General features: G+C 46.8%; 1 protein-coding gene across 6 annotated transcripts in view; it reads right to left on the reverse strand.

Annotated features, from left to right (window-relative positions):
- LOC128892257 (protein outspread) overlaps window positions 1-21,224 on the reverse strand; it is a 191,485-nt gene that overhangs the window by 82,317 nt on the left and 87,944 nt on the right. For all 6 annotated transcript variants that reach the window (XM_054152540.1, XM_054152539.1, XM_054152545.1 and 3 more), the window contains exon 3: window positions 1,908-1,973. In XM_054152540.1, the coding sequence (XP_054008515.1) occupies window positions 1,908-1,973 (66 nt within the window). The remainder of the gene's footprint in view (window positions 1-1,907; window positions 1,974-21,224) is intronic.

Below are 21,224 nucleotides of genomic sequence, written 5' to 3' on the forward strand. Positions count from 1 at the left end.
TCGGAGACCGGGTTATTCTTGGCGATACGTCACGGCGAGCGTACCGCGCGACAAATTAGACCGTTCGTTAACAAAGTGCTACGAGGACATGCGAAAAACGCGGACGTTTATGCAAATTCGTGTCTTTGTATCGCGTAAATGGAAAAGAGAGACTTAAATCGGAGTATGTTCCGACGTATAAATGTCGCAACGTGTATTATATCTTTCATATTTTATGTATCATGGGTTCATTCGTATTTTTTTTTTTGTATTTCAATTTGTTGTAAATGTATGGATATCCAAAGTCTAATCGTGTGAGAGTTGTTCCAAGCTAAGTTCTAACCAAAACTCGACCGCTAACGCCTGAGACTCGACAGCTAACCCATCGCTGATAGATATTTCCTATTCCCAAAAGAGACATTAAATATTAAAAACCTAATTTTAACGATTTACAATAATAAGTTCCTCGCAACAATCTCGTTGTATCAGAATTCTTCGCAAGTTCAACAGCTACCAAATAACCGCATTTTCCATTTTCCCTTCCTTTCGTTCGTTCCCCTTAAAAGACCCAAAGAATTCAACGGAATTCCCCTAAACAAAAAATGTCATTCCTTTCCAACCAGGAAGGATCCAGCGCCGCAAAAATGGCCTCGCTCGAAGAGTTACCGCCGGCAATTTTTCAAGTAGGACGTCGCTCGGCCATTAACGAGCCATCTGTCCGGGTTTAAATCAATTCTGACGGTTTCCAGCATTTACCGTGGCCATCGACGTCAGAGGACGACGTCGAGATTCACAGCCGTTTCTCGCCTAGCCTAACGTCGGTTAGACGCCGATGGTATTGATGGCGCTGCCGATGGCCGGTGCGCCACAGCCGGCGAACTACAATTGACTTCGACCTTTGCCACTCCTAGACTCCGAGGGAGCCGCTTCGAGGGGCAGCGGTTTGATTCACTGCCTGCCATAACGTTGCCAGCCTGACAGCTCGCGATTCTTGAAAGGCGACGCGCGCAACCGCTCCGTCCCTAATGGCTCCCCGTCATCCTCGAGGGCGTCTCGAAGCGACAAAATCCGCGACGCCGGTGGAAGATCGTGGCCTGATTGTTCTTTTTTTCACCGGGAGGGAAGAAAAAGCTTTCGTGGGAGGAGCGATGGTGCTTTTCGTAATTGCTGGCTGAGAAAGATTGAAGGAGGACGATGGTCAGAAGTGCGGGAGCGTGGTAGTGGAGATGTTTTTGGTTTTGGTAGGGTTAGGGTTGATGGACTCTTCCAACTCGTGGAGGGTGGTAGTGGAAAAGCTTGGTTTTGGAAGGGTTGGGGTTGCCGGACTCTTCTAAATCGTGGAGATTGATGATGGGGGAGCTTGGTTTTGGAGGAGCTTGATTTTGGAAGGGTTCGGATTGATGAATTCTTTTAACTCGTGGACCTTGATTTTGGAAGCGTTGGGTTGCTAGAGTCTTTTAATTCGTGGAGCTTGATTTTGGAAACGTTGGGGTTGCAAGACTCTTTTAACTCGTGGAGCTTGATAGTGGAGGAGCTTGATTTTCAAAGAGTTGTACATCTTTCTTTCAAAATGAATGAATTCCAGATTCCAAGCAACGTCCTCGACGTTTTCCACTTCCAAGCTCCTTCCTTCGCGCACTTTTATTTTTATCCGGAGGTTTTGCTTTTGCGTCTTCGATAATCGACGTTCCGCTGTAATCCGACAAGTGGCAGGCTCTGCAATCGGACGCAGCTTTCCCCGGAAATAAAATCGGAATAATCTATAGGGAATCGTTTTCGTCGGAGTCGACCGGAAACCGTATCAGTACGGTAAACGGATTTGTCAGCGGCAAAGTGGATTTCGTACGAAAAGGCCGGCTAAGAGGATTCGATTCGCCGTGTGCAGCCAGCATCGAAATACGGAAATTTGCATTAAGCGTGAAACTCACGTGTTCGTCCACCGAGTACGTCAGCTCCCCGTCGTCGTACAGGACGAACCATCTTCTCTGCCACCTCTGAAAACAGAAACAAAGAGATCGTTAGTAAAAGCACCGAAGATTCGTACTCTTCACATTTAAAGCGCGCAAAGATCACAAATTTCCTTGAAACCAAAAATATCTTTCGTGGCCCGGGTACGCAACAATAAACGACGAAAGTCTTGTGAATCGTTGAAAGGGTATCGCAACAAAAATTCACTTTCGATAGCGACTATTTGTTTTCGCGGAAGCGTTTATGGCGTCGAGCGAAAAGAATTCCGCTGAACCCGAGGCTGAACCTGCTCGACCCACGCGGAGGAATCTCTAGGGTCTCCCCGACGCGGCAGCTGGACAATTAACACGGTGCTGCCGTTAATTAGAAACAAAGCTCGAGAAGAGAGGCAGCTACGATGCCGACCGACCGGTCGTGGGCGAATTCTCTTTCGTTGCAGCGACTTGTTTTCTAATCTTTGTCCTATTCATCGAGAAATCATCTAGAAAACACCCTTGAGAAAAAAGAAACCTCTTGGTCATTTTTCTTGGTCATTTTATACGATTCTTGCGAATTCCAAAGACTGCGCGAGGTTTATTTAGGTGATCCAATTATACTGCGAACGTCTCGAGTATTTCCAAGAATAGAGGATGCACAGGGGAATCTATTGAACTGTACAGAAGTAGAGAAGAGGTCACCATCTGTGATAAGAATATCTATGTAGGCCATTTGCAAGATACGAAGATTATTTCTGTTTTCTTTTAATGGAACGTTGGTATCAATATATCTAGTGTGATTCCCTGGTAGTCGTTGAAACAATCGAACGACCTTTAAACGAGTACCTTAATAATACCTAATTATTCTTACAGTGTCTTCCTTTACCATAGTAAAACAACAGATCGCTTGAAAAATCGATCGAGCAATACGTGAATCGATAAGACCCGAGTCTGGGTTGAATTTGACGGGTCGAGGATTAAAAAGAACGACGTTTCTGGGACAACCGCGACGCTCGGGAGCATCGCGACGCAATTGTATGCAAATGAGCGCATAAAGTTCGCGGTCGGGCGCGCGGTTGCACGCTCGCCTTATCGGAGATGGGCAAAATTGTATTCGAGTAACGCGTGACGAATGAATCAGACAAGTAGCGAGTCGTAGGATGCAACAGCCACTCAAATAAATAATATAGCGCAGCTCAACGCGAAACTCTATACGACAATCAAATTCTAATTTCCATTGGTTTGTTACTTGTTTGCTGAATTTGTAAACGTACGGAATATTTCGTTTATCGATCTGTCGATACTGAGATATTACTCATAAGCAGTTTCAATTATATTTGTAGAGTTTAGCAATCATTGAAAACATCTAAACAGAGAAGCAAAACGTTAATAGATACCACGCGATGTTGACGATACAATTAATAAGAGCTTTTTCTACGGAGTCGATATAAAAATGGCGTTTATCGATCACAGGGACCGCGATGTGACGCGAGAGGAGCAAATCTCGAGCCAGAGAAAGTTCCGGAAACGTTCCAACCGAGGAAGAAGAGACCAGTGCTATTCCATGTACCACAATGCCGGGTGTTTTGTCACTTTCCGCTGGGAAAGCCGATAGTTTCAGCGCGATTATCCGCCGCTGGATTGCCAGAGGGAATGTGGCACGCGGTGATAACGTGCGCTGGCCTTCGAGGAGTCTATGTCTCGAGTGACCCAGATCCATTATTCGCTTGCTTCTATTGCGCATTCGATTATCTGCTCATTAACGATCGTCCCCGTCGTTGACGCGCGATCCAGTCCGCGTTCTCCATTATCTCCATCGGCTATCACGAGAACAATAATCCATGGAGGAATGGTCTCGGACCGGGGTCGGGGAATGAAACACTTCTGAACAATACGATTTGAATAAAGCCGCAGTTACGCGTTCGTATACGCGGCTATTTTCTGAAAGTGGGCATTGTCTTGCCTTTTAACGTGTCATATCTAACTTTTGATTAAACGATATGTTCACGGTAATATGTACGACCCGCGAAAAGGGGTCTAACTTTTTTTTTTCTTACAACATCCTCCTCGTTAAATTATTTTCCGTGGTTCATTCTCATTTTCTAAACCTCTTCTCTCAATAAAATCCAATAAATCCTTCATGTTCGCAGCGATGTTCTCTCATGAAGAACATCAGAGTGCAAACCTCTAAATATTCACCTCTCGCCAGAACGATGACATAAACCCCACCCCCACACCCCTAAATTCGCTTCAACTACCCCGTACCCCAATTTCGTCAACATCCGCCCCGACCCAGAGTACAGAAAACACTCCGTTCGACCTGCGAACGTCAATTTTCCCCGGGTCAAGTTCTTGCTCCCTTACTGTTTCGACGTTCTTGACGAATGAAACGACGCAGGGGAAAAGCTACCGACGTAACTGTGCTCCGACTGGTTTCCGCGGGCCCCCAGGATCGGTTATAGTTCACCAGGGGTCGATCCGAGTGGGCCGCTCGTCCGAGAATGGACGACCGCGGCGTTCGTCGTCGACTAGGCGCGCACCGGTACCGTTGCAAAATCCTCGTCGGCGGAGGATGGTCCCCCACCAACGGCAGGATGAACAAGGACCAAGGAGCACGGATGGAAGGGAGAGGCGAGATTTCAGCCTACACGAGGCGGCGGTATCTTCATCTGGTAATTATTCGGCGGGCCCTCGCGGACCCGTGCGAGAGCCACGGCACGTGCGTGGGAAGATCTCCTCGCGGAGGAAGAGGAAGAAACGAGCGTACGACGCAGGGGCCCCGAACAATGCTCGGAGGATTGAGACGGTGGAAGAGAAAGCACGGAACCCAAACCAGCCCCGTAATCTCTTCCTCGTGTAACGCTTGCCGCAACCTCCGCGCCCGGCGACTCGCTTCAATGGTACGTGCGAAAATTCTGCCCAACGGACGCGGATTCGCCGCCGTAAAAGTTCAAGCAAGCGAGGAAGCGACGCCAGGGAGGAGGAGGAACGTTGAAGTTTCGGTCTGTGGGAGGAATGCTTGAACGCTCCTTTGAACGGTTCTTGGTCGAAGTGAACGGTCTTTGGGGTACGTTGACAGGTTTTATAGTTATTAATTGTAAGAGGATGTTTGTGTAACATGTACAGGAAACGAATATCGACCAAGTGAACCTTCCCAATTCAGTGATTTTGTTGCTACGTACCCTGTCGATGAATGAAAGATATAAAAAGTGGTGCACATTCTGCAAGGTACAGTCTTCCCCTGACGTAATATCGTGTACAGAGGGACCCGCATATTCCTGACCTATCGCATCTTCCTGGTTTGAACAGCAGGTCGTTAACACCGTTCACCAGCGCTCTTTCCGGCTCGACCCGTTTCGTTCCGATCATCGACGAGCAAAATCGCCGTCCCGATGGTCACGGTCGAGATAACTGGCCCATTTTTTTTTTACCACTCGCCCCTATATGCCACACTTTCACGCGAACGCACCGCGAGAATCCGCACCGTTGCGAACGTTTCCAGTTCTGCCGGAAACTGCTACTGCATTCCAAACTCCGGTAATTAAATTTTCGCTTTGTGGCTAAAGGCTGGAACCTTGCGTTTTTTGTTCGGCTGGGGAACGATTTACAAAAATGAAGGCGAGGTGGAGGGATTGTTTTGATGTAGGAAAAAGGGAGATCGAAACATGTCGTTGTATTTATGAAGAAATATTTGAATACACCGAAGTTAAGAATCGACAGTGATTCTGTTTCTTCCTACAAGAACGAAGGTAAATCAGAGCTGTAAGATTCATCGAGCGTCTAAACAAAGCTTCGAGTAAGAAGAAACAGAGAAATTTGAAATTCTAGAAACAAATATCTTCGAGAGAGCCAGAGTTAGGTTCAACGAGCGTCTAAGGAAGGCTTCGAGGTAAGGAGAAACGAGAGAAATTTGAAATTCTAGAAACAAATGTCTTCGAGAGAGCCTCCACTCCCCTTTATATTTCATCGATCATTTGGCCACCCAGCGTCCATTTGTAAAATCTCACGTGGATCGCCGTCCAGGAAGGGCTCCAATTTCCAAACGGCGGATTCATCGGGCAGGAAGATCCCCGTGGAACCTCGGAACGCCGACCTACCGCACCTTCTTCCGGGTACAGCGACGATCGTTTTGCATCGCCCACGGATCAAGGACTTCTGGTTTCATCGGCGCACGAGCATCGCGTCGATCATCCGGGACGGGATGCTTCCTCGACGGGGAGGTGGGCAAAAAGGTGAACATACCACTTTGTCACTGGTGACGCGCGGTATTTCGCATCGTCGCGATCGAGAAGGGCCCGGTGATGCGAACGGACGCATCGCCAATCCGCATCGACGCGATCGGTTCGGCATGGATCCGCGCGGGCTCTAAAAGAACGTGCGTGCCCTTTGGCCAATTGAGATGTAGGAAATTCGATTTAAAACCAAAGTTGGGGTGACTTGATATTATTGGAATCATTGAAAGGTTAGGTGGATGATGGATTTTTCTAGGTGGACAAAAATTTAGTAATGAAGTTTGCATTGTTCTGTTGAGAGTAACTACTATTCGTTCTTCTATCCTTCGAGGATAAAATCAAATTCACGTGCAATAGGCTAAAAGGCCCCTGAGTGAAATAATTCGCAAGCGACAGGGGTAATCGTCGCCTCGTACACTTAATATTCCCCAACGTTTCCTTTGCAGGCGTTGAAATCACCGCCGGGACCGCTCCGGCCGTTCTCCCCGGCACTATCGCGTCGCGATCGTTCCTTTCGAGATCCATCGATTACGGAAGTTAGAAAGCGGTCCAGTCGACGGAGACCGGCCACGGAGAAGTTGAGCAACGCTCCGCCGTGGAACGGACGAATTTATTATACCGCGAGGACGCGTTGATGCGCGCTTGATGTTCAGTGCGAAGATGCACGTAATGTCGTCGCGATAAGATCAGGATTTAGAGCGGAATGGATCGCGCGAACCCGGGGGACGCGGAGTTACGCGATCGCTGTGGATAAGACTAGTTAAATGTACGCGTGCAGGGCATCTGTTTGGATTAAAAACAAAAAAAAAAAAAACAAAAAATACGATGGGGACTGAGAGGCCAGCAGTCTTGAATAAAGATCTGAGTTACATGGGTCGACTTCGAGGTAGTTCTCGAGTAGACTCTTTGTTCCCTTGGTAAAATGTATAAATGGTTGCGATTTAGAGTAGAAGAACTCGGTGAAATATAGCTTGTTTCTAGAGGTCGAAATATCCTGACCACATTTTAATCTCACTTTTCCCTTGGACTTGCGAAGAGCGTATATACACGCCCTCGAGAAATCGCCTCTGAAAACTGATTGAATTCGTTGAATCAATTTTTAAAAAATATCAGCTTATAGGGGATGATGACACGAAACTTTTCGATCTGTGCAGTTTATTCGTAGGATGCTTAGTTTCGAAAATAAAAATTGAAAAGTTACAAGTTCGTTGGAGAAATTCAATTTCAGGAGAAACCTTTTCCAACTTTTCAATTTTTATCTCTGAAACTAAATGTCGTGTAAAAAAAAAACTGTAAATACAAAATAGTTTCTTTTGTCATTCTCTACAAGGTGATATTTTTGTTTAAGTCAAAGGGTTAATAACCTCGAGTCTAGTTCGTCTTCAACTGCAACGATCTCGGATACCGAAAACCTAAGTCAGTCATCCAACGCGTACATCGATGCTCTTAGCTAGCCACCTATGTTTCTAAGTCCCATTTTCCACCCCCGACGTGTAAAATTTCAGGGTGTGCCCATCGACGCATCGTGAAATTACCAGGCAGGGGTTGATAATCGTCGGTGGAGCACCATCGGCAGGGGAACGGTTCCGTCGGTGTTCGTGACATTGTAACTTGGCACCGCGTGGCCCGACTTCCCGCGCGACTTCCTGGTCACCGATCAGCTTGTATCTTCTTCGACTCCGTGTCCGTGTTTACCTCACGATTCTCGCGTGGCGTGGTCATAGCGTGGCGTGCTACCATGCATAGGCCGCCGCTATCACCCGAAGTCCTCCGTGTTGCCGCGGAGAATGGGCGAGGTTGCTGAAGGAACCAATCTGACCTCAACGGTAACGTGACCTCCCGATGATACTCCTGGCGATTCCTCGATCGAAGCGCCACGATTCTGCCTCATCCTATTTCCCGGCGATCTTCCACGATGGCTGAGAGGAACCCTGGCGAATGGGAATTCCGTACTTTTCTACCGAGGGGGGTGGCTGATCCCTAAATTAAAAGATGGTCCAAGTTTGTTAGATTCGATTCTTTCTGTGTGAAACCGAGAACAGCCCGGGGGTGCAATTTTCTCTCTCGCGAGTATTCCGTGTTCATGATCGAGTAATTACTCGTCATTTCAGCTGGTTCCGTTCTACAGATGGGTGTATCCCCTGATGTTGTTTGAGAATGGTTTCATTGGTAAGAGATACTCCTAGAATTGTGCCTATACGATTAATAATTGATCGTGCGCAATCCTGCCTATACAGAGTTGCAACGTGTCTTCGAGTGATCTATGGTCCAGAACAGAGCTCTGGCTTGAACTCTGAACTCTGAGCTGCAACCCTCCATTGCTCGCACAGTCCAGGTACCAAGTAGAGACCACGTCGATATTAAAAATTTGTTGTGTGCACGGCCAAAGATTTTTTAACTACTACATATCCATAAGCGGGGTTACGTTACTTTCAGAATGAACGTATAGGGGAGAATATCTCAAAGAATTCGTTTCTCTATCCCCGATGAGAAACGAAAGCAAATTTCCTGGCCAGCACGCAGCGTCGATTCTCATCGACCTTGATAAGCGGATCAGCTATCTCGACGCTGGCCGAACGTTCCAATTTCACCCGTGCTTCCTGGTTATCGATTATCTTCGACCACTTAACCATCCATAACGACTCGCGTAGCGAGGCTGGCATTTAGTCACGGTGTCTTATCAAGAATGTAGGCTACCGGCTTGGTTTTCCTGTTGCGCGAATATATCAATTTACCGTATGTATCACGGTCTTCGATCTGCCAGGCCCCGTCGGTGGCTGGAAACACCCACCGTCATCGTTCGCTTTGGACGATCGATCGATCGCGAAACCACCTATCCTCGCGCAACCCTATCGACCACGAGGGATCCATTAATCGATCGGGACCACCGATCGGCGGACTCGTCGCTGATGTTATTTATTGTGACGATCGACTCTTGGGAGCTTTGCGATTCGCAAGTTTGGAAATGTTTACATCTCTAAAATTGCCCCTTGGTACTAATCAAAATTGCGACTTCACTCTGTGTGTGTGTGCTGATATGACTGCTTGGGAAGAAATATCTTCTTGTGTATCCAAACTTGTTATCTAAAATCTTTTCTTTCGATTCAAACGATTGCAGGACTCATACTGACTCAAATTACAATAAGCAACACCCACGCCAAGAGAAAATTCACTTCATAGATCCATCACAATTGTTCTCCTCTACGAAAATCTTCGTAAACGAAATCCAAAGTGAAACTTCCTTCGAGGTCCCCGCTAAACTCCAATCCTGCACTTCGCGAGGACACGTATTCCCCTTTATTTATTACTCTTCCTCGATTCCTCTCCTCCTTCTTCTTCTTCTTCATACTTCCTTATCATTCTTCTTTTCACTACTGAAGTTCATAATAAACATCCATACCATCAACCCTGACAAACAATCAATATCCAAGCCTCGCGCAAGCTTCCTGGCAGGGATATCAATTAATCGTCGGCGATTTTTCCCCCATCGACACACCCCCGCCGCGTCCTACGCCTCCCGAGTTCCCTCGTGACTCCCGATATCCCCTTGACGGGATAATCTACGATCGGACCGGTCGTTACGACTTCACTCGGACTTCCTGGTGGCTGATTATCTCCCGCGGACTGTATCCCCCGCGATCGGTGGCCCGTCCGAGCCTCCGTGGATCGCCTATCGCGATACCGCAGGGGTTGGATCCTCCGGGGGTAGACGCTGTCTAATCCTCTCGAAGAGACAACTCCGGACCCGTGATTGCGCGACGAAAGATCGACGATCGGCGCGCGTTTATTGGCCATCGACTCGCGACCTGCACCATTACTCTGGGCAATAAATTCTTGCAATTCTTGTTAGCGGACGGCCGGCGATTGGCTGCCGCGCGATAGGCGGAAACGGCAAACAGAGATAAAACGGAAGTCGATGACTTTTCGCAACTTGGTTGTAGGTTGCGTTGGATGCTTCAGAAATTGGTGAGTGGTAGGAGTGGAGCTAATAACGGAAGTTGAAAGGCGAGGGGGTATCAGGATCGAAGACGTTGGGTTTAATTTCTTACGAATAGGAAATTAAATGAAACCCTCGGCGTTGGAGTTTATTGAGTTATTTGCGCCGTGGTCACGAGGAGAGCTTCTTTAGAACGTTGTAGGATTCTTCACACTGTATTGCGTGGACTTTTTCACTAGTACTCGCTGAGAAATCTATAGAGTTGAGATTTTATTTCGATTAATTTCGATTAATTTCGATTTCGAAAATTTAGATTAAGTTTCCTCGTCAGCTCACCTTTAGAATGATTTTCTTTCAGTGATATTATTTGAACAGAATTCATCCAAGAAAAACGAACGGAATAGCATGTCATACCTCGTTCCTGCAATTGATTCGAAAGAGGCAGATAATTTCGTCTGGTTTTGCGTCAATGGGGGGCCTAAACAAACGATCGTTCTTCGAGTCACGGATCGTCGCCGCGAGATCGAACTTTCACTCGCCACCGCGGGGCCCTCGACGTCGTACTTTCTCCGATCCACCTGTCCAAGCTTTAATTAAAAGCCACGGAACACGGTCGCGGACGAGCGTCGTCGATCGTCCGATTGGCTCGTTACTTTTCGGATCGGTCGCGTCGATCGTGACCGCTCACTCGCACCTGCGATAGGGCGCTTCGATCGGGATCGAAAGTTCACCTGACTCGTCCAACAGACGCTTGATGGCTTAACTGGGACGCTCGAAAATTAGCTAGGTCACAATTCTCAATTGGTTTTATTTTATTATTATACAGTGGATGCGAGAATCTCTCTCCTACGTAATGGTTAATTTTACCATTCTGACGCTCCAAATTTCCAAGTCCAACTGCAAGAATTTCTTCTATTAGAGGAGCCGTAAATTTCACCATACCTATTTCGAATATAAATTGAAATTGTGATCGAGTAACTTTATTTTCGTGATCTGTATGAGTTTGTTTATCAAAAAATTGAAAATAATGATGGATCCATCTCAGCTGTTCAGCAAGTCACGAAAAATCGACTATCCAAGAAAAAATTCCATCGACTCGAGACAAGGGTGCGTGTCAAGTATTTGGTTCGAGTTGGTTGATATCGCTATGATATCAATGTTTCGCGAGTTATTTCCTCGATGGATCCTACCGTCGATGGATTGATCCCGATCGTCTAATTTTTGACGACGATTTCGAGAAATCCGTATCACCGAGGGCGAAGAATGGGGCGCCCGTTGGAGCGTGAGAGGTGAAATCGGTGGACAAGTGCCCCATCCTGGAAAAATGCCGTATCTGGACTCGCGGATCGACGTTATCAGCGTTTTCGAAGAGAATCGAAGGAGAAATCCCCGACCTTGATGAAAGCTGCGCGTGTACGGCTCCCGCGTACCGACTGGTTACAAAATATCTAGCGCGTTCATCTACCCGCGGACGAACAAGACGTTTTCACCGGCGGGGAAAATCGCGATGCTCTCTAATTAGACTGTTTGTTAAACGAGACGCATCGAGAGGAACCAGAGCCACGCCAATTAAAACGGGGATTGCGATTCGTCATCGACGACGAGGCGAGACGAAACGCGAAGGTCGATTTCGTAGATGGAATGAACCTGAAAGTGGAAGATTCCGTGAGAGGAGGAAGAGCATCGTAGATCTCGAGGGAACGCAAGTTTGTAGAACTCGAGCGATCCTGGAATGCGAGCATTCCGCGACTCGAGCGGACCTTGAAGATAAGTATTGCGCGCTCTCGAGTCGGAATAAACTTTGGAGACCGCGAGTAAATACGGTAGATAAGCATCGGGGGCGAACGCAGAAGCTGGAAAATCAAAGAAGTCGGCGAGGAAGAGATGCGAGGAGAACGGGTCGCTATGTAACAGGCATTAAAATTTGAAAAACGCTGTGTTTCGTACAGAAACAAATATAGGGAAAGGAAGGAAAGAAGATCTCTAAAAAAAAGTTGAAATTCACGCAGCGATAACGAAAAGACGAACGTCGCAGAACACCTTCAAGAGAAACGTACAGGTCCGCGATCATATGTAGATTGAACGACGGTGATTGAAAACCAACTTACTAAAATACAAGAAGGGCAAAACTAATTTATTATCAACGCAAAATTAATCTCATACCTCAGGGACCAATGTAATCAAACGCAAAATATACTCCATACTCACTTCCGTTTAATTACATTTAAAAGTGAAAAACAAAACCAGAATAAAAAGCTTGCTTCTAAAATACTTGTTACTGATACTTGTTGTCTAATATACCCCTTTATCAATTTCCCCTGTTTTAAACGATAGACACGCAGAAAGAAATCGTACACAGAAGAAGAAAAGAACAAAGAAGCAAATGTCGATGGCTGCTGGTTGGCAAAGATGAAAATCGACAAACGAATTCCAGAGCGCGAGTAATCGCTCGGGGTTTTCAAGGCGGGTTACAAACGAGCGTTGAAACGATATGGATCTGGTTATCCTGAAACGACGAAGCATGTCGCGGGTCACCGCTTACCTGGCGCTATAGTTCGCGCGAAATCACCTGAGGCGAGACGATGATCAACGCGTCGACGACGTTGCCTGATTTTTATCTTCACGCACCGCCGGCACCGCGCAATGATAATTCGTCGGTTTACGATTATTTAACCGGCCGCGCCTAAGGGAAAGGTCGAGTCTGCCGATTTCACGCGTAGTCTCGCCAAACACCTGTGCACCCGAGACAAGATTGTCCGGATAGACGTTTCAACCACGGAATGAATAAACGGCAAGTATAAACGACTCTTTGTTCGACGCTCGTCTGGGAAAAATGGAACTCGAATTCGTGGAACTGAATACTTTAGCGCGGAACAAGGGGAAAGTTAAGTGCTTGGTTGAATTAACACCGTTTCTGTAAGTATTCGAATTTCAAATTGCGAGGAAAAGCTGTCGACTCTCAACTGTGGGTACTCTTCGAGACATGCCTAAAATTGTTAAAATTAAGGTTCGTTTGATGGAAGGAACGTGATCGACACTTTCAGCTTTTTTTTTTATGTATTATGTACAAATTATAATGTCCCGTTACTATCACTTATTGTTGAAATAATTTCCCTTTGTAGTTTCAGAGTATCCCGAAGATATCGTACAAAGGTGTGTCCCACGATATCAATTTTAACGAAGTAACGAGCCATCTCTAGGATTCGGATGAGACTGTATCGCGTGAAGTATCCCACCTCCCTCGATCTTTCAGAGCAGAAAAATGTTCCGTCGTCGGATCCAAGGCCGTCGCTTTCAAATTTCAGAGTATCCCAAAGATATCGTACAAGGTGTCCCACGATATCAATTTTAACGAAGTAACGAACCATCCTCTAGGAATCGGAGGAGAGTGTATCTCACGAAGTATTCCTCTTCCCCCACTCGGTCTTCATCCTTCGAAGCAGAAAAATGTTCCGTCGTCAGCTCCAAGGTCGCCGCTTTGAAATTTACTTTCGTTTCGCAAAGATCTCGCCAGTGTACGAGAGACGCTCGTCAGCGTTCTTGAAAATTCCAAGCGAGCAATCCCACGGCGACCTTTCACCCCGAGCGCTTTTTTCAGCCGCTTCCGAGTTGGATGCAAATTCGAATTTCGCCGTCAAGGCAACGTTTCGCCCACGTGGAGCTAACCTTCCAGCTCGTAATTTATCCGCGCTAGATACGTCGGATTCGCGAAGGCGATGGCGTCGCTCGAAGAAAGGCCTCGCGCGTTGCCATAAGTTCTACGACGTACCGTTACGAATCGCATCTACGACACAAACAACGATTTCCTGTGGAAATCGTGGAAAATCGTCGGAAATCGCCTTCGAAAAGTATCGTACACCTGTTCGGGGGTAAACGGACGAGTGAGCTGGAGAAACGTCAAAGGCAAACTACGATGTGAAAAACATTCGACATTTCATGTACTAGATAACTACGTGAGATTAAAAGACTGCCGGTAGCTTATAGCCATGGTTGAAATCTTAATTATGCAACCGTTATTCGTCATATAAGGAGCTCCACGAGGAAGCTCGTGAACAGAACCGAGGACAAAAGATGAGCTTTGTTATCAAACTTGCCATCCAAAGGTAAAACCAAAATCAGATTGTGAATCGTATCGTAAAAGAACGTTAGGTTCAGAAATTGCGGTTTCATCGTAAGATATGTCTATCCGTGGCCACCTCCTTCGCAATTTTTCTACGAAAGCTTGTTCCGCGCCGATACATACTTTCATTTCTGCAAATTTATTAACTCAACGTACCACCTCGAACGCAAGTTTTCTTTTCACGACCAACCGACTCCTCGAGTATTTTCACCCCAGATTGATCGATGCAGTGGTACACAAGAAACAAAAGAAGAAATCGATGTTCGGTCTAGATGTCCCACTCCGTGGTCCGAGAGACCATAGAATAGAAAGGCGGTAATTGACCAACCGACTTTCTCGTCGGAGGAGGGTAGGGGGAGGGCCACGATGCACGAATCATAATTTGCAGTGACAAACCTTTGTACCCGGCCGCGTCCGATAAATCCCGACACAATGGCGTGGCCCGTTCGTTCGGGGCCCCATTACATTACTCCTCGCGCCGGGAGGACAATGCCAGCAGCAGAATAGAAGCAAGACGAAGACCTTCCGAGGAAACGGAGAACAGGAATCGAAAAGGAGACGAAATACCCTCGCCAGCCCAAACGTTTTTTCGATCGACAATTCGCACGACTTACTCCGAAAGAAATCGATTCGATAACGAGTTTAAATACCCTCGTGGACCCAAGCATTTTTCAATTCTAAAATAATTGATTCCATAACGATTTTAAATACCCTCGCAGACCCACCTATTCTACAATCCACAATTTCCACGACTGATTCCAAAAGAAATTGATTCGATGATGAATTCAAATAGCCCTCCGCGGACCTAACCATTTTAAAATCGATAATTCGCACCACTAATTCCCTAAGAGTTGGTTCGATGATGATTTCGATCGCGAGGTTGCAAAGCTGCGTAGTCGAGCCGCGTGTTTTTCATCGCACAGGAAGCAAAACCAGTCCGCTTTATCAAGTGAAACGGCGGTATCTGGTGAAGCATCCTGCGAAGTTGATGCTCCATCGAGGTGAAGTTTAATTTGCAACATCGCCGGTATTTATTGGAACAATATTTCTCTCGACGACGTTTTACTTCCTTAATTTTGTTTAACTACGATTAGGTGAACTTCGCTGCTCAGTAGCAAACATGTTAATCGCAGGATCGTAAATCGTATCGATATGATTTACGAGTCGCGATGAATCGCGGAAAAAGTATAGATTTAATCCCTGCCGGAAGATCGGCGCGTATCCTGATAAATTGTGGGAAATTATGGATTCGATCTTTGGAATAAATCTGATGCGATTGACTCGAAGCGAGTGGAGAATGTTCTACTAAACAAAAAAAAATAGTAGCAAGTGATTGGATCAGGGAAAAATTAAAGGAAAAGATTTACGAGAATCTTCGATCGAAAGTTGATGGAAAGTCGAGAGATTCAGGAACGATTGAAATCCATTTTCTCTCGCGCGCAAAAAAAAAAATGATTTATAAGTCTTCCCTCATTTGTACGTATCGCGAAATGGGCATTTTTTGTTCACATGGAATGATTCCGCGCCAGGCTGACCGTATTACGAATCGATCTGCGCGATTCTTTCATGGCGACGGTGAAAGCAGCGGGAATGTTCAATTTTCTCTTCCATAAGCTCGTAAATATTCTATACTTATAATCGATGTGTAATTAATCGCAATTAGACCATATTCCCGGAGAGGGAGTTGTTGGAAACGCACGGAGAAATTCGTTTCAGGTATTATTGATCTGGATCGACGTGAAAGTGCGACGCACGCGTTGAAAGGACTTTACGAGGAACGCGATTGCTCGAGGATGATACTATTTGTTCAAAAATTAAGACAGAAAACGACATATAGTCGACGTGATTCTAAATTTAAATCAAATAATACTCTGTGACCCCTGAGTAAATACACGAGTCCATGCTCTTGGACAAAATGGAGAACAATGTTAAGATAGAGTAAATTATAATTGTCCTACGAGGAATCAACGACAAATGCCATTGGAAAAAAGAGACGGACACAGATACGAAAACAGTCAGCGGCAAACCAACGCCGAAACCTGATTTCACCAAACAGGCCAAACCACACAACCAAGAGTTCAAGTAAATAACCCAGACCTAATCGTTACAAAACTACTCTCGTTTACCTCGATTAGCTCTGAATATTCCGGAAATAATACCCTCAACTCCTCTTTAATTCCAAATTGCCATCGCGGCGACGGTCTCGCGGATCGACCGAAAACGGCCAGGAACTTCATAAATGTCCGCAAGGATAAGTCCGTGGAGAGCTCTCTCGTCTCCTTCCTGGAGCGTATTAAACGTCCGAGTAATTAATTCGCCGGCTAAATACGGTTATCTTCGGTGGCCGCGGCCTATTTGAAATTAAAATCACGGCACGGCGAGCGCAACCGTGAAAACCGAATCGAGCCACGGCCTGGCCGCAACACGGGCGTGATATATTAGTTCGATTTCTAATCTTCCGTGCCGTACCGACGCCGGTCGCCGCGGCACCATAAAATATCATCGGTCGTACGTCACGGCCGAACGTGTCCGTTGCTGTAATTGGTATTGCATCGCGTGGCGGTGCACCGCTTCCTTCATTCGCTGTCATCGTTCCACGGCCGCAGGAAGAGCCTCCCCGATCTGCATAGGCGATTATGCGAGTTAGCACCAGGAAGAGAGGGTCCCCGTCCTCTGGCCAGCGACGCGACGGTGTTCAGTAATAGAGCCTAGAATAAATGTGTCGCCAGCTCTCGGTTTCTGTACGCGGTCTGGCCTTGTCGCCGGAATTATTGGCTATCCGGAGCGTTCCGTGTTTGCTGGGTGAAAGAAAACCGATGGTTGCGGTGCGGAGATTATAAGGGAAGAGGAGGAGAAGAGAAGAGCTGGGGCGAGAAGCTTCGAACGTGCAGAGATTTGAAGTTTTCGTCGGCGGGTACTGCTAAGTAATTTTGGAAGATTATTTTCGGGGTCTTTCGATTGGAGAATTTATTAGGGAGGACCTGGAGCAACGTTGAGTGTATTCATAAAATTTTAGGCCTTAGGAAGCGCGATAAACTATAAGAATGTAGATAGTATCGAGTATTTTTGGTTGGCGAAGTGTCCGACCAGGAAGGGGAGCATCTACTTCCAGAAGTCATCATTTCTTCCCTAACTATACTAATGGAAATATAAGTTATCGCGCGTAATACATCGCAATTGCAAACCTTTCGGAGTATTACAAGTTCTGAGGATATAAACAATCTTGAATAACTTCCATGTGGGAATAAATATGCCGAAATCTGCCTGCAGTGTCTGACCCAGATGAGGAGCATCTCCTTCCACAACTGAACACAACTCTTTCATCCCTTCTCGACTACACCATGAGTTCCAATTCACTTTTAATGATTACAGTCTCCACAAAGTACAACTACTTTCGTCCTAAAAAAAAAAAAACTAGTCATTCCATGGCATGAAACAAAAATCCTCGTAGAATCTCCTATACCCCTCCGTCGTATTTCATCGATACCCGAAGTCCCACAATTTCGCCAATGCTTCCTCCCATTACGCGAAGCAGCCCGTTTCCATTTCGACGAGCGAACCACTCCGTATAATTTAGAATCGAAATCGGGCGTCTGAAGTGCAACGATCGACGAGTGCCCCCAACGAAAGAAAAGGTAGGAACAAGAGGTGCCCCGCGTCTCGGTTCTACCGAGAAACGGAGAATTCGAAACTCTTCCGGGAATAAGATGTATACCGTTAATTGAATAAAAGTCAGCTTCCAGGTAGCGAGGCCTCCTAACCGTTTATGCAGATTGCACCGGGGCTCGTAAGCACGGACAACGACGTTTCAAGAGAACTGTAAACATTACGTCCTACTAGTCGTAAGACACGTTCCGCGGACCCGAGGCGAAGAGGTACTGTACAGGCTTAATAAAATGCCACCGGTCGGATTACCGCGGTAATATAACTCGGCTAACATTGCGCGAAACGAGTGTTGCGCAACCGAACGTTGCGAAAACGGAAAGCTGGAAGAAATAGGACCTGCCCGAAATCCTTCGTCGCCGATAAATCACTCGAAATTTACGAAAGGTGCATTGTTACACGCTGGCTGATCTCAGACTGATGACTAAAATTTTGTCTCGAGACAATTGGAAACTGTGGAACCTAATATTTGTCGTATAAAATTTTAAATTAACTCTATCCGGATTTGTTTTCATCTACACTTAGCCCTTAACATTAATCCAGTTGAAGATCCTTAGGGAAAAGCAGTGTCAAAGCTGGTCCTATATCTTCCCTGTATGACTGACGTGGCATTCAACGTGTTAACTCTTTTAGAGACTCGAGTTCGCCTACCTACCAAGATAGAGAAAACGAGAGCTGAAGAATTGTATCGAACGAATCCAGGGAAAAATGAGCCGCGATTCTCCTTGGATACTTTATAAGGACGGAGAGTAGGGGTCTCCGCGACGGTGAGAAGTGGCCCTTATCTGTCGCGCATAGACACCGAGGAGCGGTGGGGTTGTTATCGCTCGGGATGTCCTCCAGGAGGACGCGATTTAAGTAGCAAAGTGTGTAAGGCATGTCGAACTATCGATTCACCGACGTATCGTCGACAACGGAAGGTCGATACGCGCGGTCCTGGCTATCGTCGTTCGGAGAAAACGGGCTCCGGGTGCCTCGTTGATAAAAGGACACCTGAAAAACTCCACGTTATCGCGCTACTACCGTTAATTGAGGATGAAAGGAAAACGCTACTTAACATTTCAGATTAGGCCTACGCGTTTTTCCACTTCGACGTGGAATTCTTTAGGAAAGAGCCTCTCGACACCTCGATGACCTCTTTAAAATACCTACACGATGATTGAAACCGAAGAATCGTGGAAGCACATGCTTCCACATGTGTATTACGTAGAGGCACACCCATCCACGTGTATATTGCTTGGAAACACATGCTTCCATAGAAGTTCAAAGCACAACGCTACGACGCTACTAGAGTGAAATCCCGCTCAGGACGAGCCGCTCGAAGGATTTAGACGCGAACCAGTCGCTTTAAGCGACGATGCTGAAGTCGTAACACCTGGCAGGTGGCTCCGAATGGAGAAACGAGGAGCGCAGTCGTGCGTCCGCAGTCCGCGATGTTAATCTCCCTGACTGATTGATTTACACCGCGGCGGTCGGGTGACGAGCGCAAAACGGCGTAACCGATCGAAGAAGCTTCGGGGTCGTTACGTAAAGCCTCCTCAGGCACGAGTTCTCGAGGTTAAAGGACGTATGCCGAAGATCCCGGACGTAGGTGCGCGACACACGACTCCGACGGGATACCCGCCGTCGGTTACGCAACAAATTATTGCACATGCAGCCCTAACGAGACGACCTTTTCCAACTCACGTGCAGAATCTATCGCTGTGTTTATTTGTTAAAGATATTCGTTATCATTGACTGATGTTTCTGACATATTTTCATAGAAACAAGTAAAGAAGTTTCGAAACCGAGATTGAAGTATGCATTTTAAAAGAATATTATCGCATGGCTCCCATAGTCTTACTCTAAGCAAAACGACTGCAAACCTACCCCACTAAACCTCGACTTTATTCCAGCAAACTTCTACCCCCGTCTCGGTTTCCAACCGCGTTCGACCGCGCAACAAGCTGATTCCGGCTGAACGAATTCAGCAAGAATTCGCGGGGCGAATTCTTTGGCACGGTGCCGAAGCTGGAGCTTCCACGACGGGGAGAAGGGAGGCTGGAATTCTCGGCGCGTTAAATAAGGTCGCGTTCAGCTGGAAGCACCCCGCGGAGCGCAGAAACACGGACGACGGGGCTGCTTGGAAATTGCCTCGGAATTTTCCGCGCGGGAATGGAATTTCGCGGGATTTTTACGCGGGTCGCAGCTAAATTCTACCCGGGGCTCTCCTCCCCTAAGTACCTTCCAGTCGCGTTGGAACTCGACGTCGTTAAGGCGGCTTTCTCGCGTTTTCAGCGGCGATCGGAGCAATTAAGCGAAACGGAACGATTAAAAGTAACGCTCGATGGAAGTTCGCTCGCGATTAGGAAACCAAGTCTCGTTTAACGTACAGAAGAATCGCCAAGGAGGCTCGAACCGCGCTCGATTGGCTGCTCAAGGTCGCTGGATGGCCAACTCCCACTCTAATTTGCTGGTTGCTGGACGCACAAGCAACTTTCAAAGGCTGTTTCGAAGGTAGGTAGGGCTCTAACGAGAAAAAGTCAAGGGAAAGTTCCGTTTTATTTTTTGGTGATGAATCCTCTAATTTAACGAAGAATATTATTTTCTTAATTACTTGGTCGTAAGAGCCTACACAGTCCGTGGAATTTAAATTTCGGTGGAAGTTCAAACAGCCTCGACTAAAATTAAGAATTCTTTCCACATAATATGTTGTTTATCGCTCGAATAGTATGTTACTAATCTCTAACAGAAGCCGACACACGGCGCGGGAACGAAAAATCGACCTTAGGAACGGTCTTATCGAGCTCTCGGCAAAGAGAGGATCGCGGCTGACACGTAACCTCATTTAAATGCGTTACACGCCGCGAAATAACAGTCCTTTAAGCTCATGGCGGACCGATTAATTGTCCGAGGCCCGAGTAGCCTTCGCCGAGCCAGCCGGGCAGCCTCCGTTGCACGCGAATGCAAATCGACCGGTGGCTCGCTGCAGGTGGAAATTACGATTGCGTTACGCTCGGCTCCGCGAAGCGGAAACCAGACGGGCGACTTTTAAACAAATTGTCCTCGAGACGCGTAAAATTCAACCGCGAGGCGGCGTTAAATTACGCGGCACCCGAAATCCTGCGGTTTCATGCGCCGCCAATTATCCTCGGCCGCGAGAGGGGACACGAACAGCTTGGGAAAACGGAACGACGTTGCGCAAAAGTTGGACGTAACGGTGTACGCCGCGATTCGCCTTTTTATACGACTTATGTACGTTCCGTGGAACGCGAGAGATAAAAAAAGATTCTTGTAAAAAAGGAGACGTTGCGTGTGGCGGTGCAAAGGATCCATGTCGTGACTTCAAAAGAACAGCTTCGACGGTGTGG

Source organism: Hylaeus anthracinus, unplaced genomic scaffold (genome assembly GCF_026225885.1).
Source record: "Hylaeus anthracinus isolate JK02 unplaced genomic scaffold, UHH_iyHylAnth1.0_haploid 12002, whole genome shotgun sequence".
Classification (NCBI taxonomy): domain Eukaryota; kingdom Metazoa; phylum Arthropoda; class Insecta; order Hymenoptera; family Colletidae; genus Hylaeus; species Hylaeus anthracinus.